At 46.4% G+C, this 14,960-nt stretch overlaps 1 protein-coding gene across 2 annotated transcripts in view; it reads right to left on the reverse strand.

The window, feature by feature from the left end:
- MSRB3 (methionine sulfoxide reductase B3) overlaps window positions 1-14,960 on the reverse strand; it is a 197,263-nt gene that overhangs the window by 111,283 nt on the left and 71,020 nt on the right. For both annotated transcript variants that reach the window (XM_075209448.1, XM_075209447.1), the window contains one exon: window positions 557-665. In XM_075209448.1, coding sequence (XP_075065549.1) covers window positions 557-665 — 109 coding nt within the window. The remainder of the gene's footprint in view (window positions 1-556; window positions 666-14,960) is intronic.

The raw sequence follows: 14,960 nt of genomic DNA on the forward strand, positions 1-14,960 counted from the left end.
TCCATGTAATGGTATTAAAATTGTGCACTCCAAATGTACTTCTAGATGATCACAATACCTCACAATGGTTTGTAACAGTCCTTGTAATGAACCTTTAAGAGCAAAAAACATAATTCTGCTTTCAAGATCCTGTATGTTGCTATTGCCTGGGGTATCCTCTGGCCTACAGATGAGAGCTAATCTCTATCCTTTCCCCAGCTGTCCTGTGTTGAACCCAGCATCCTGTGTTAACTCGCAGTCCTGATCTAAAGTAAGCTGTCAGGATGAACCAGCTAGTCACCACCAAACAAGTACTATAGCAGCTATACATTACACCCAGAAGTGGTTCCAGGTAACAGTGATGGAACCTGGTGATGGCAGCGACTACTCTCCTAAAACTGTTGCGCAGTGTCTGGTGTCCGAGAACAGTAGTGGTCAGTAACAGCAGGTTACTGACGGTAACAGGGAACCCCAAATAAGCTGTAGATAGATAAAGTACAGTGGCAGAGTAAGTCCATCCCGTCACAAATATATAAACAATGATTAAGCTATATTAATAAATTGTATTCTACCTTACCTTTCTGTTCCCTTTTCTTGGGTAACATGGTATTGCTTAGGTGTTAGCCGTTTTCTTAATTCTTGCTCAGTAAAAACAACCTTACAAGTCTTTTTTTCCCTCCGTGACCCTGGGAATAACAAAAAAGGTTTAGTATAATTGTTTGTCATTCAGTAACAGCCCAGTCTCTGCATTCAATGGTCAATCTATACCGGTTTCTAAAATATCAGGAATGCTTAGCCAAGCAATTCCACTTGAACAAGGAAAATGTGCTGCAGCCAAAGCCTTTGCTGTGCAATATTAAACAGCGCCACACAACCATTCGTAAACAATATTGTTGATGTTCCAACCGCTATCTCAAACGGAAAGGAAAAACTAGGACAGCTCAAAGTGCAGCTCTCCTTATCCAAATATCATACCAATAATCCTGAAATTAAGGTCTTAATTTTGGGAACTAGCCAAGTGTACAACACAATTCCAAGTCCTTGGTAAATATTATCATCATCAGTTATTTATATAGCGCCACTAATTCCGCAGCGCTGTACAGAGAACTCATTCACATCAATCCCTGCCCCATTGGAGCTTACAGTCTAAATTCCCTAACATACATGCACACACACATATACACACACATACACACACAGACACACACAGACACACACAGACAGACAGAGAGAGACTAAGGTCAATTTTGATAGCAGCCAGTTAACCTACTAGTATGTTTTTGGAGTGTGGGAGGAAACCCATGCAAGCACAGAGAGAACATACAAACGCCACACAGATAAGGTCATGGAGGGGAATCGAACTCATGAATCCAGTGCTGTGAGGCAGAAGTCCTAACCACTAGGCCACTGTTCTGCCTACACAATATAGGCACTAATCCATGGTCAGCGAGTGAATAATAAAGGGCCCAATCCCTGGAGGTCAACTGTAAATTGCAGAGATCATTTCCTGATGGTTTGCGTACTTAAAGTCTGTATTCTCGTTGAGTCTGGTCTTCATACTGCTACCAGCCTCTGTTATATTGTCTGACAGCAGGTCCATTTATCCTCCTTCACTGAACATAGGCAGCCAATTGGAAACTGAACACCATCAGCCAATAATGTAATTAGCTGATAGCAATCAGTTTCCTGTCCTGCACTGAACTCTACTGTCAGTGTACAGTGTAAAATATAACAGAAGCTGATAGCAGCTCTGCGATGCAGCAGGAGCGCTTAGGCAGTCACTGAGTGCATCTGTTGGGTCAGTAATATTCACAGGGTTTTAAAGGAAGGCCTTAAGGGAGCTCATTATGTCCCTGTATATGTGGGCACTGCTGCCTCAGCCCTGTGAAGGAGTAGTTAACTAATAAAGGTTAGTACTATTCTAAATTAATATTATAATGACAACAAGGTTTGTAAGACTTTTCATGTTTTCACAAGGATAGTCACAGTTTTGGTGAATGAAAATCCTTAACTCAAGCTGATTACCTATACAGAATGTAGACCACTTAAGTATATACAGTGACATAATTAGTGGCAATAAGATCATATAACTATTTGACTACTTTAGAAGGAAGTAATTTGTGGCAATTACTAGCTAATGTAATGTGGTGTGTCGGTGTACCATTTTCCTGATTCAAATTTATGGAAGCCTTAAGCAAATGTCAAAGAAATATTCAAATACTTTATGCAAAATGTAGTTGAGCAAGAGATATGGCAGTTCAAACTTTGCACTATGTCTATTAAAAATATATACAAAAAAAAAGGGGACGAATAATCACTTTTTAAAAACAGATGTGGTCGGATCACTTAGAAATGACTTGTTGTATAAATTTATTTTAATTAGTGGTGCAGTGTGCCAATGTGTATCATTGCAAATGCTTTGATTTTTGTATTGGAAATGTTTTGATTTCAGAGGTAGCATGCCATGTTGGAAGAAACTTGTTTTTGTAACATTACCGAAGAAAGGAAATCCCAAATTAAATACATTTTTTAACTAAAAGTGGGCAAAATATCATTTTTAGCCTGAATGCACAACAGGGGGTCATTATCCTTTTAACCTGTGTGGCATGTTAGAGAGAGAGAGAGGGGAACTATCTGAATAATGAAACAGCAATTTGGGAAATCACAGACTGATGTAAATTTCAACTGGTTATATACCATATATACTCCTGGATGAACACTAGTACCTCTATCTAGTGTGTAATGGTCCTTATAAGGACTCTTTCTGAGCAATAAATATCACTGATTCAAGATCCTGCTTTGATACTTATGTACCTGTTGTAATTCCTGTGATCTACAAATTAGACCACTTTAATCCGCTATCTGGCTGTTCTACATGTTTGGGACCCAGCATCTAGTAACAACGCTCTGCCCACTACCCTGCAGCTCTGGCCATCGTGAAAGGCCAGAGGGAACCATCCAAAGCTACTCTAATCTGAAGGAAGATGTCAAGGGTACCAGATCAAGTGCCCAGCAAGGTGGGTGCTCTAGCAGCAAGTGTGTACCCAGAAGACGGTTCCAGGTGCTGGTTAAGGAGATCTGGTGGTGACAGTAGAGTGTCCCTATAGTGGTAAAGTAGGTAAAGAAAGAGAACAGTAGGAAGGCAGGCCCAGCCAGTCCCCAGCAACACGAAAGGGTGTCATAGGAGGTCCATCCGATACCAACAGACATTTCAACAAATACAATAAGGTACCCTGGTCTTTTACCCTGTTAAACCACAGCTTGCGACGACACTGACTGCCCCACAAATATATCCAAATGTAGCTAGTATAGCAGGAAACACTATGGAAAATTGCTATGATTTCTATATAAACAAACATCCCTGCAATTGAGAGGCAATAGGCGGCAGCTCAGAAAATAGGAACACCACTTAAAACTAAAACATTTTATAATAAAGTTTCAAGTGTTAGTAGTGGTAGAAGCTGGTGAATTTGATAATGAGCTGTACAAGTCAACAATTAATATATTTCAATATGGATTAGCTTCAATGGTGCCACAGTTTTAGTAGGTACTACCAAACGTTTCATACCATACAGAGAACTTGATGTCATAAACATTGGAATAGAACACCATGAGTATAGGAAGAGGTACTTTTCTGTAAGAGTGGTAGAGGGAGGTGTGGAGCATCTTGTGCCCTAAATGATTTGCTGTGTTAACTTCAAGTTGGGTCACGCTCTAACAATGTAGGAGTTCTTGCAAATGTACCACATTAGGTAGTGGGTGTATCTCTCTCCCAACTACAGAGGAATTTCCCTAGAACAAATCAAGTTTTAGGTTATCATCATCATCATTTACTTATGTAGTGGCAGCAGATTCCATAGAGCTTTATAATTGAGAACAAACAGTAATAAAGCAATACTGGATAATACATACACACAGAGAGGTAAGGGGGCCCTGCTCGCGAGCTTAAAATCTGTGGGACAATGGTTTGATACATATAAGTAAGTGCAACATCATACTGAATATTTCTCCATCTAGAATGCAAATGTTTCAAAGTATTTAGTGGGCTGTATGCTCAGTTACACAATTGTGTTGGTCAGAGGGTTGTTATCTTGTGTTAGCTTTGTAGAGGGTGGTAATAGGAGAACCTAGGGAGATTAAGAGGGTGGTAGAGGAATATTATAAGCTTGTCTGGAGAGGTGGGTTTTCAGAAAACGCTTGAAGGTTTGAAGACTAGAGGAAAGTGTGTGAGGGAGTGAATTCCACAAAGTGGGTGCAGCCTGAAAAAAGTCCTGTAACCGAGAATGGGAGGAAGTGAAGAGAGGCGCAGATCTTGTGCAGAATTGATGTGTCAAGATGGGAAATAATTTGAGACAAGTGAAGAGATGTATGTCGGTGCAATTTTGTTGATGGCCTTGTATGTTAGTAGAAGATTTTTATATTGGTGTCACGAGCCGCCGCGGTACTCACAGCCGCCGCGGCTCGCTTCCAGCTCCCCCTGGTGTCCCAGCCGTCATCTTGACGACCGAGACGTCATTTCCGACCAACACCCAAGGCAAGGCAACGGTCGGACGCCTGTTGTTCAGCGCCGCGTCCCGGCAATGTGGGAGGCCGGGCGCGCGAAAAGTGCCCTCCAGTTGATTGGTCCCAGCCTGTGGCTGGTCAGTTCATTACTATGCTACCGCTGTGTATATTTTGTCACGGACGTGACCTTAGTACCTGCAAGTATTGGCACTACTACACCAGGAGGCGCGGAGTCTAACACGCCGCTGGTGTTCACCAGGGACCCCCGCAAGGAAGTTTGGACTTAGCGGCAACGACGTGCAGGTCGCGGCCCTCCCAGGTAGCTACTTGCGAGATATAGAGAAGAGACGTAGTCAGACAGGCAGGGTCAGGAACCAACCGGGCAGATGAGGTACCGAATCAGAAGACAGAGAATGGTCAGCAGGCCGAGGTCAAACCAGAATATCAGGATGGGACAATGGAGAATCCGAAAGCGAGGTCAGGAAGCCGGGTCAAAACACAGGGAAGCAGTAGTTAATATACAGGGACACTGAGACACTGAGACTAAGGAACCAGTTGCTCTGGCACCCTAATGGTGTCAGAGCAGGTTTTAAATAGGAAGTGAAGCTTCCTCATTGGTGGGCAGGGAATCGGCGGTCAGCTGTTCTGACCGCCGACAGGAACCAGGAGAACGCGTCCCGTTGCTCTGGCGACGGGCGCGCCTGCGCACCTCGTCGCCGGAAGAGGCGTCCCCGTTGCTTGGCAACGGGGCGCTCTGCAGACAGACGTCCGTCCCTGCTCGAGGAGGAGGCGCAGGGACGGCGTCTGACAGTACCCCTCTCCTTACAATTGGGGGAATCACTGGGTACAGAACGATGTTTCAGGAAGTCTGCCAGTAGCCTAGGGGCATGCAAATCTTCTTTAAAGACCCAAGATCTCTCCTCTAGGCCGAAGCCTTTCCAGTGTACGAGGTATTGGAACCGACCTCGGACGTTGCGTTCAGCAAGAATTTGGCTAATCTCATATTCATTGCCCGTAGTAGTGGAAATGGCCTGAGGGACAGTGGAGGTATGAACAAATTTGTTTAGGACCAGTGGTTTGAGGAGGGAAATATGGAAGGTGTTATGAATCTTCATCTGTGGAGGAAGTTGGAGTCGAACCGTAACTGGATTAATTACTTGAGTTACTGGGAAAGGACCAATGAAACGAGGTGCCAGTTTCATGGAAGAAACCCGTAATTTTAGATTCCTGGTGGACAGCCACACTTTGTCCCCCACTTGGAGAGCTGGTACAACTCTTCTATGCTGATCGGCAGAAGATTTATAATGCCGTCCGGATTTCAGGAGGTTCTCTTTGGTGGTAGCCCATAATTTAGCCATATCTTGAGTCATGGCATGGGCGGCAGGAACCGTGGAGGAGGTGGAAGAGAACGTGGGGAGGGTAGGATGCGTCCCATACACAATGAAGAAGGGCGAAAACCCCGAAGAACAATGGACATGATTGTTGTGTGTGAACTCGGCCCAAGGTAGCAGAAGACTCCAATTGGATTGGTTAAGAGATGAGAAACAACGAAGGAACGCCTCCAGGTCTTGCTTTACTCGCTCCGTCTGGCCGTTCGTCTGGGGATGATATCCAGAGGAGAACTTGAGGGTAATACCTATATCTTTGCAGAAGGCTCTCCAGAAGCGAGACACGAACTGGACACCTCGGTCAGATATTATTTCCAGAGGGCACCCGTGGAGACGAAAGATTTCTTTGATGAAGACTTGTGCCAATTTGGATGCAGATGGAAGGCCTTTTAGAGGAACGAAATGAGCCATTTTAGAGAACCGGTCTACTGTGACCCAAATGGTGTCAAAGCCGCTGCTGGGTGGCAAGTCAGTAATAAAATCCATCGAGATGCTGGACCATGGGCGATCAGGAATCGGAAGAGGTTGTAACAATCCAGCGGGGGATTGTCTAGGTACCTTGTTCTGGGCACAAACAGAGCATGAGGCTACAAACTCCTGGACATCCGTACGGGCCGTTGGCCACCAGTAGTGTCGTGATAACAGCGAGAGAGTCTTCTCAGTACCAGCATGACCGGCAAATCTAGAGGCATGAGCCCAACGTAACGCCTTTAAGCGTAGATGTGGTACTAGAAAGGAACAGCCCACAGGAGGAGTACGGGTGATGGCTACAATACAGGAGGGTTCAAACACTGGTGGGGGTACAGTAGTGGGTGAAGAATCGGAGACATCGAAAGAGCGGGAGAGGGCATCAGCTTTGGAGTTGAGATAACCAGCACGATAAGTAAGAATGAGATTAAAGCGGGCGAAGAATGAGGACCATCTGGCTTGCCGGGGGTTGAGACACCGAGCATCCCGGAGATAGATGAGGTTCTTGTGGTCGGTGAATACCGTAACAGGATGACGTGCCCCTTCCAGAAGATGGCGCCATTCTTCGAGCGCAGACTTCACCGCCAATAACTCTTTGTCCCCTATACCGTAGTTAGATTCAGAGGAAGTGAATCTCCTTGAAAAGAACCCACATGGCAGCAGTCCCCCTGAAATGGATTCTTGTGAAAGAACTGCCCCGACTCCTACTGCAGATGCGTCCACTTCTACCAGGAATGGTTTATCTTGATCCGGTTGAACAAGTACAGAGGCGGAAGAAAAGGCTTTCTTGAGTGCTTCGAAGGCGTCGATGGCCTCCGTGGCCCAAACATGAGGATTAGCAGTTTTCTTAGTCAGAGCGGTAATTGGTGCGATGATAGAAGAAAATCGTGGAATGAACTGCCGGTAATAGTTGGCGAAGCCAATGAATCTCTGGGTAGCTTTCAGACCCATAGGTCTAGGCCATTTGAGGATGGCAGATAGCTTGACTGGATCCATCTGTAGACCGGAGCCTGACACGATGTAGCCCAGGAAGGGAATCTGTGGCTTCTCAAATACACATTTCTCCAGCTTACAATACAACTTATTGGCTCGTAGACGAGACAGGACCTCACTTACATGAACACGATGGCTGGTCAAGTCTGAAGAAAAGATTAAGATGTCATCCAGATAAGCTACTACGGAGATGTAGAGAAGGTCCTGGAAAATCTCATTAATAAAAGATTGGAAAACAGCGGGGGCATTGCACAACCCGAAGGGCATGACCAGGTATTCGAAGTGGCCTTCTTTAGTGCAGAATGCAGTTTTCCACTCGTCTCCTGAGCGTATACGAATGAGGTTATACGCCCCCCGTAGGTCTAGCTTAGTAAAGACCTTGGATCCTGCGATTCTATCAAAGAGCTCAGAGATGAGAGGTAACGGGTATCTGTTCTTTATAGTGATGGCGTTCAATCGCCGGTAGTCAATACACGGCCGTAGGGAACCGTCTTTTTTCTTGACGAAGAAAAATCCCGCACCCGCGGGGGAGGAAGATTTCCTGATAAAGCCACGTTGAAGATTCTCAGAAATATAGGTGGTCATGGCAGTATTCTCAGGGAGAGATAGGGGATAGATTCTGCCCTTAGGAAGAGGTTTATCAGGTAGTAATTCGATGGAGCAGTCCCAGGGCCGGTGGGGGGGCAGGACCTCGGCCGCAGCTTTGCAAAACACATCCTGATAAGCAATATATGGAAGTGGCAGTTCAACGTGTGGAGATATCAGAAGACAAGGAAGAGAGGTCTTGCTGGGTTTTAGACCAGACAAACAGGACTTAAAACATTGTGGGCCCCAAGAAGTAACCATCGCACGATTCCAATCCAATTGGGGTGAATGAAGCTTGAGCCAAGGTAATCCTAGAATGACGGTGTTGACAGAACGAGGAAGAACCAGGAACTCGATGACTTCAGAATGTAGCACCCCTACCGTCAGCCGAACTGGGGCGCAGGCGTGAGAAACAGACCCGTTGGAGATCCGATTCCCATCTACCGCGGTGAGGAATAACGGCTGAGGCAATTTGATGGTAGTTAATTGGAGTTGCGATGCCAGAGTGGCAGAGATGAAATTTCCGGCAGAGCCGGAATCCACAAAGGCTAAGGTCTCAAAGGGGCCGACAGAGGTATGCAAGGAGATGGGCATGAGGCAGTCGTTACTAGCAATGGTGTAGGGAGTAATAATTCCAACTCCTAAATCGGCCTCCCTTCCACCGATTAGGAGGGGGCGTTTCCCGGTCTCTTGGTACAAGATGAGATGGTATGACCAGGATCTCCACAATACAAACATAAGTTTTGCTTGAAGCGACGTTGACGTTCCTCGGCGGACAGCCGGGAACGGCCGATTTGCATCGGTTCTTCAGGAAGGACCGGGTTTTGAAACATGGGGGCAAGGCGAGTAGAGGACCGTCTGGAGGTGGCACGTTCCAGAGTCCGCTCACGGAAACGTAGATCAATGCGATTGCATAAAGAAATCAGGGAATCCAAATCAGAGGGAAGCTCACGGGAAGTTAACTCATCCTTAACTCGGTCTGAGAGTCCTTGCCAAAAGGTTGCTACCAAGGCTTCGTTATTCCAACTGAGCTCAGAGGACAGCGTGCGGAATTGTATAGCACACTGCCCGACGGTCAGGGATCCCTGGCGGAGGTTCAGGAGACTGGAGGCAACCGAGGAGATGCGTCCGGGCTCATCAAAAACCTTGCGGAAGGTTTCAATGAAGGTGGTGACGTTGGACAACATAGGGTCATCTCGCTCCCACAGGGGGGAGGCCCAAGCAAGGGCCTGTCCGGATAATAAGGACATAATAAACGCCACCTTAATGCGTTCAGAGGGAAAAGATGCAGGACTACACTCGAAGTGGATCAGACACTGATTAAGGAATCCTCTGCATCTTTTAGGCTCGCCATCAAACTTGTCCGGTGGAGAGAGTCTCAGGGCTGTAGAGGAAACCACTGCAGGAGAGGAGGAGGTGGCGGCGACTGCCGCGGTAGTCACGGGAACATTTTGAGCAGAAGCCATGGAGACCTGGAGGGTCTCAAGACGAGTTGCGACTCCTTGGATACAGTGAAGTAACTGTGCCTGCTCTGCTTCTTGCTTCTCCACCCTATGAGCCAAGTGGAGTAGAAGGTCACGTGCAGAGGGTTCATTAGATGAGTCGGTTGACATGGCCAGAGCAAACTGTCACGGACGTGACCTTAGTACCTGCAAGTATTGGCACTACTACACCAGGAGGCGCGGAGTCTAACACGCCGCTGGTGTTCACCAGGGACCCCCGCAAGGAAGTTTGGACTTAGCGGCAACGACGTGCAGGTCGCGGCCCTCCCAGGTAGCTACTTGCGAGATATAGAGAAGAGACGTAGTCAGACAGGCAGGGTCAGGAACCAACCGGGCAGATGAGGTACCGAATCAGAAGACAGAGAATGGTCAGCAGGCCGAGGTCAAACCAGAATATCAGGATGGGACAATGGAGAATCCGAAAGCGAGGTCAGGAAGCCGGGTCAAAACACAGGGAAGCAGTAGTTAATATACAGGGACACTGAGACACTGAGACTAAGGAACCAGTTGCTCTGGCACCCTAATGGTGTCAGAGCAGGTTTTAAATAGGAAGTGAAGCTTCCTCATTGGTGGGCAGGGAATCGGCGGTCAGCTGTTCTGACCGCCGACAGGAACCAGGAGAACGCGTCCCGTTGCTATGGCGACGGGCGCGCCTGCGCACCTCGTCGCCGGAAGAGGCGTCCCCGTTGCTTGGCAACGGGGCGCTCTGCAGACAGACGTCCGTCCCTGCTCGAGGAGGAGGCGCAGGGACGGCGTCTGACATATTTCAGGGACAAGTCCTGATTGGTTGCTCTGGGTATAAGAGGCAGGAAGGGCTTAGCCTCCCTGCCGGTTATAGCTTTTCTGTCACAGTCCTGCTGACCTGCTTGCTCCTAATTCCTGTCCTGTGGAGACTCTGTTGGATTTCTCGTGTATGACCCCTTGCTTGGATTTGGACCCTTCCTGTTTTGCTTGTGACCCTGACCTTTCTTGCCTGTATACTGGACTTTGCTACCGTGCCTGTGACCTCCGACCTTGGCTTATTTATTGGATTCGCTGTCTGATGCCGGCCCTCGACCCTTGCCTGGACTTCACTCCGCTTTCCTTGGTTCTCCCCAGCCGGTACACATTTCACAACCCTCTATTAGTCTGCGGCCAAGTCTGTCCCCACCACTAGGGCTCCAGTGAACACCAGACTTTCAGAGCAGACTCCGGGTTTTGCTGTACTGGCTGGAGGGGTTCATAACAATTGGGTTCGTTGAAAAACAGGCAACCAATGTAGAGACTGGCAGTGACTCAGCAGACGAAAAACTATTTGTAGGGAAAATCAATCTAGCCCAGGGGTCGGCAACCCCCGGCGGTGGCACGCCGCCCCCTGAGTCCTGGCACACCGGCCGCCCGACTGTTCTAAATGACAGCCGGAGAAGAACTGAACTGCTGCGCAAGCGCAGCAGTTCAGCTCTTGTCCGGCTGTCATTCCTTCCCCGACACTGAACTGCTGCGCAAGCGCAACAGTTCAGCACTTCTCCGGCTGCACAGTTCCTCCAGTTCCTGCGGACCGTTTCACGCCTGGAACAGGTAAGTATAAAATTAGATAATTTTTTATTTGTTTTTTTTTAGGCAATTCTGAGGCCATAAGCGTCATTGGGGGCATTACTGTGGCATAAAAGATAATGGGGACATTACTGTTGCATAAAATGTATTGGGGGCAACTGTGGCATAAAATGTATTGGGGCAACTGTGGCATAAAATGTATTGGGGGCAACTGTGGCATACTATCTGTTTCTGTGGGCAACTGTGGCATATTATGTGTTTCTGGGGGCAACTGTGGCATATTATGTATTTATGGGGGCAACTGTGAAATACTATATATTTCTGGGGGCAACTCTGGCATACTATGTGTTTCTGTGGGCAACTGTGGCAAAGTATGAATTGGGGGCACAACTATGTGGCATAAGATTAATTGGGGGCACAATTATGAGGTATGATGTGAACTGGGGCACTACTGTGCGACATAACCTTTTTTTTTGCTGGTCCCTTACTGTTAATATGATATTAGCCTCATAAAATGAGAAATAATTATATATATAGCCGCCGAGAGGGGAGGGGGCGGCTAAAAATTGCCTGGGCCTGCTTGGTGGCCCGAGTCCCCTCTGGAGAACTAATTTTGAAAAAAAATATATATATTTTAAAAGTACTTTTTTTAAAAAAATTGTTATTGAGTGCAGGGGGATCGGTAGTGGCTAAATCACCTTCAGCTCAGGTACCTTCAGATGCCAGGTCATGTGACTGCAGTGGTCCCATAATACTCGGCGGGCTGCTGGATATCTTCACATGCTGTGCAGTGGAGAATAAGGTAAGAAGAAGGTGTGCTGGAGAGGGGGCATTTGTGACGAAAGGTGATGGAGAGCGGCATGTGTCACTAAAGGTGCTGGGCAGAGGGGGGGCAAGTGTGATTAAAGCATGTGGGCAAAGGGGACATAGGTGAGCAAAGCTGCTGAGAAAGGGGGCATGTGAGTAATGCATTTTTCTGTAAGAGGGTGGCCTGGTGCTTTTCACCTGCTAGACTTCCCCCCAATGATGTACTGCCACACCCCCAATTCTACAACCACCTGCACGGTAAAAAATGTTGTGCCGCCGCTTTTTTTAACCATGCTTAGCTATAAAGGACGACCCATGGAGTTGCTGTACTGGGGCCATGAATTTCTCTAGGCAGTTCTGTATGTATGTATGTATATATATATACATATATATATATATATATATATATATATACACACACAGCTGGCACACCTGGGCTTGACTATTTTTTAGCCGGCACTCCGATAGAAAAAGGTTGCCAACCCCTGATCTAGCCGCTGCGTGCAAAATAGATTGTAGGGGTTCAAGTCTGATTTTGGGAAGACCATTAAGGAAGGAATTACAATAGTCGATGCAGGAGATGATGAGTGCATGAATTAAAGCTTTTGCAGTGTCTTGTGTGAGATATGTATGTATTCTGGAAATGTTTTTTAGATGTATGCAGCATGCTGTAAATTGAAGTTGATGTGAGGAACAAAGGATAGTTGCGAGTCAATGATTACACCTAAGCATCAAGTTTGCAGCACAGTGGCCTAGTGGGTAGCACGTCTGCCTCACAGCACTGGGGTCATGAGTTCGATTCCCAACCATGGCCTTATCTGTGTGGAGTTTGTATGTTCTCCCTGTGTTTGCGTGGGTTTCCTCCGGGTGCTCCGGTTTCCTCCCACACTCCAAAAACATACTTGTAGGTTAATTGGCTGCAATCGAAAATTGACCCTAGTTTCTCCCTGTCTGTCTGTCTGTCTGTCTGTGTGTGAGTGTGTGTCTATAGTAGGGGATTTAGACTGTAAGCTCCAATGGGGCAGGGACTGATGTGAATGAGTTCTCTGTACAGCGCTGCGGAATTAGTGGCGCTATATAAATAAATGATGATGATGATGATGATGATGTTAACAGAAATAGAAATGTCAGACAGGAAGCATCTATTTTTGGATGGGAATATTATTAATTCTGTTTTTGAAAGATTGAGTTTGAGATGGCGAGGACATTCAAGATGAAATGGTAGAAAGACAGTCAGTAACGCGAGACAACACAGGTAGATGGTGAGAGTACAGGAGAGGATAGGTACATTTGTGTATCATCCGCATAGAGATAATACTGCAATCCAAAGGAGTTTATTAGTTTTCCAAGAGAAGTGGTTTAGATAGAGAAGAGCAAAGGACCTTACACTGAGCCTTGTGGTACTCCAACTGATAAAGGAGTGGAGTGGAGGTTGTTCCAGAGAAATTAACACTGACAGAGCGATTAGATAGGTAGGATGAGAACCAGGATAGGACAGTGTTTTGAAGACCTAGGGATTGTAGCGTCTGTATGAGGCGAGAGTGGTCAACAGTGTTGAATGCAGCAGAGAGATCCAGGAGAATTAGAAGAGAGTAATCACCTTTAGTTTTAGCTGTGATCAGATCATTGACAACCTTGGTCAGCGCAGTCTCTATGGAGTGTTGAGAGCAAAAGCCTGATTGAAAAGGATTCAATAGGTTGTTTGCAGAAAGGAAACGTGTGAGGCGAGTGTATTTAATTCTCTCGAGAAGTTTGGAGGGGCATGGGATCTGAGAGATGGGGCAGTAATTTGAGAGAGTGTTTGGATCAGAATTTTGTTTTTTTTAGAATAGGAGTAATCACTGTGTGCTTGAATAGTGATGGAAAGATACCAGTAGAGAGAGAGAGAGATTACAGGATTTACATGGAGCTGGAATGAGCACACAAGACAAGGACCTACCAATTGTGAGGGTATGGGGTCAAGCGGACAGGAGGTAGAGTAGGAAGATAAGAAAAGAGTAGAAAATTCCTCTTCATTTGTGGGAGCAAATGAAGAAAGAGTGTCAGAGGGTGCTGAGAAGGAATTGAGCTGATTGCTAGTCGAGGGAGATGATACCATTTCAAGTCTGATCTTACCAATCTTGTCCTTGAAATAGGAAGCAAGATCCTGGGCACTGGTAGTCGGAGGGTTTGGGGTGGGAGGATTGAGAAGGGATTTAAAGGTGTTAAAAAGGCATTTGGGGTTAGAAACCTGAGTATAGATGTGAGATTGGAAGTATGCTTGTTTAGCAGTGTCCAGAACACTTCAATAGGAGTGGTAGATAGCAGTATATGTGCTAAAATCATTACAGGTACAAGATTTACGCCAGTGACGTTCAGATTTACGAGAAAGTTTTTGTAGTTTTCATGTTACTTCAGCGTGCCACGGTTGACAACGAAGTCTACGAGGAGTATGAAGAGTCGCTGGAGCCACTTGATCAAGGGCAGTTGCTAGGGTCTGGTGAAAATGAGGAACTGCCTTATCAGGGGATGAGAATGTACAAATTGGGGACAGAAGGTGTTGAATAGAGGTGGAAAACTGTTGAAAATCAATAGAGTTTAAATCTCTGCAGGTATGAGGGGGCTTAGAAAAATCTGACAGCAGAGAGGTTGAAAAACTTGAGGTGAGTGAGAAGCTAATAAGGTGATGATCCGAAAGGGGGAAAGGAGTGTTAAGGAAATGAGAAACTGAGCATAGTCTACAGAAAACAAGATCAAGACAGTGGCCATCCTGAAAAGTAGTGAATTCAATCTACTGGGAGAGTTCAAGTGAGGAGGTTGGAGAGAGTAGTTTGGAAGCAGCATTGGAACATGGATTAGCAATAGAGATGTTGAAATCACCCATGATTATGGTGGGGATGTCAGAAGATAAGAAGTGAGGGAGCCATGCAAAGAAACGTTCAAGAAATTGTTGGTGGGGTCCAGGGGGGCGATAGATCCCAGCGATACACATAGAGAATGGGTTAAAAATCCTAACAATATGTACTTCAAAAGATGTAAACATGAGTGATGGGACATTTGGTAGCACTGTGAATGTGCACTGTGGGGAAAGAAGTAGTCCGTCCCTATCTCCTTGTCTGCCTCCAGGTCTGGGGGTGTGGGTTAAATGGAGGCCACCATGTGAAAGTCCTGCAAGTGAGGCAGTGTCTGATTGCGTGAGCCATGTTTCTGTTATTGCCATAAG

Source organism: Mixophyes fleayi, chromosome 4, assembly GCF_038048845.1.
Source record: "Mixophyes fleayi isolate aMixFle1 chromosome 4, aMixFle1.hap1, whole genome shotgun sequence".
In the NCBI taxonomy this organism is placed as follows: domain Eukaryota; kingdom Metazoa; phylum Chordata; class Amphibia; order Anura; family Limnodynastidae; genus Mixophyes; species Mixophyes fleayi.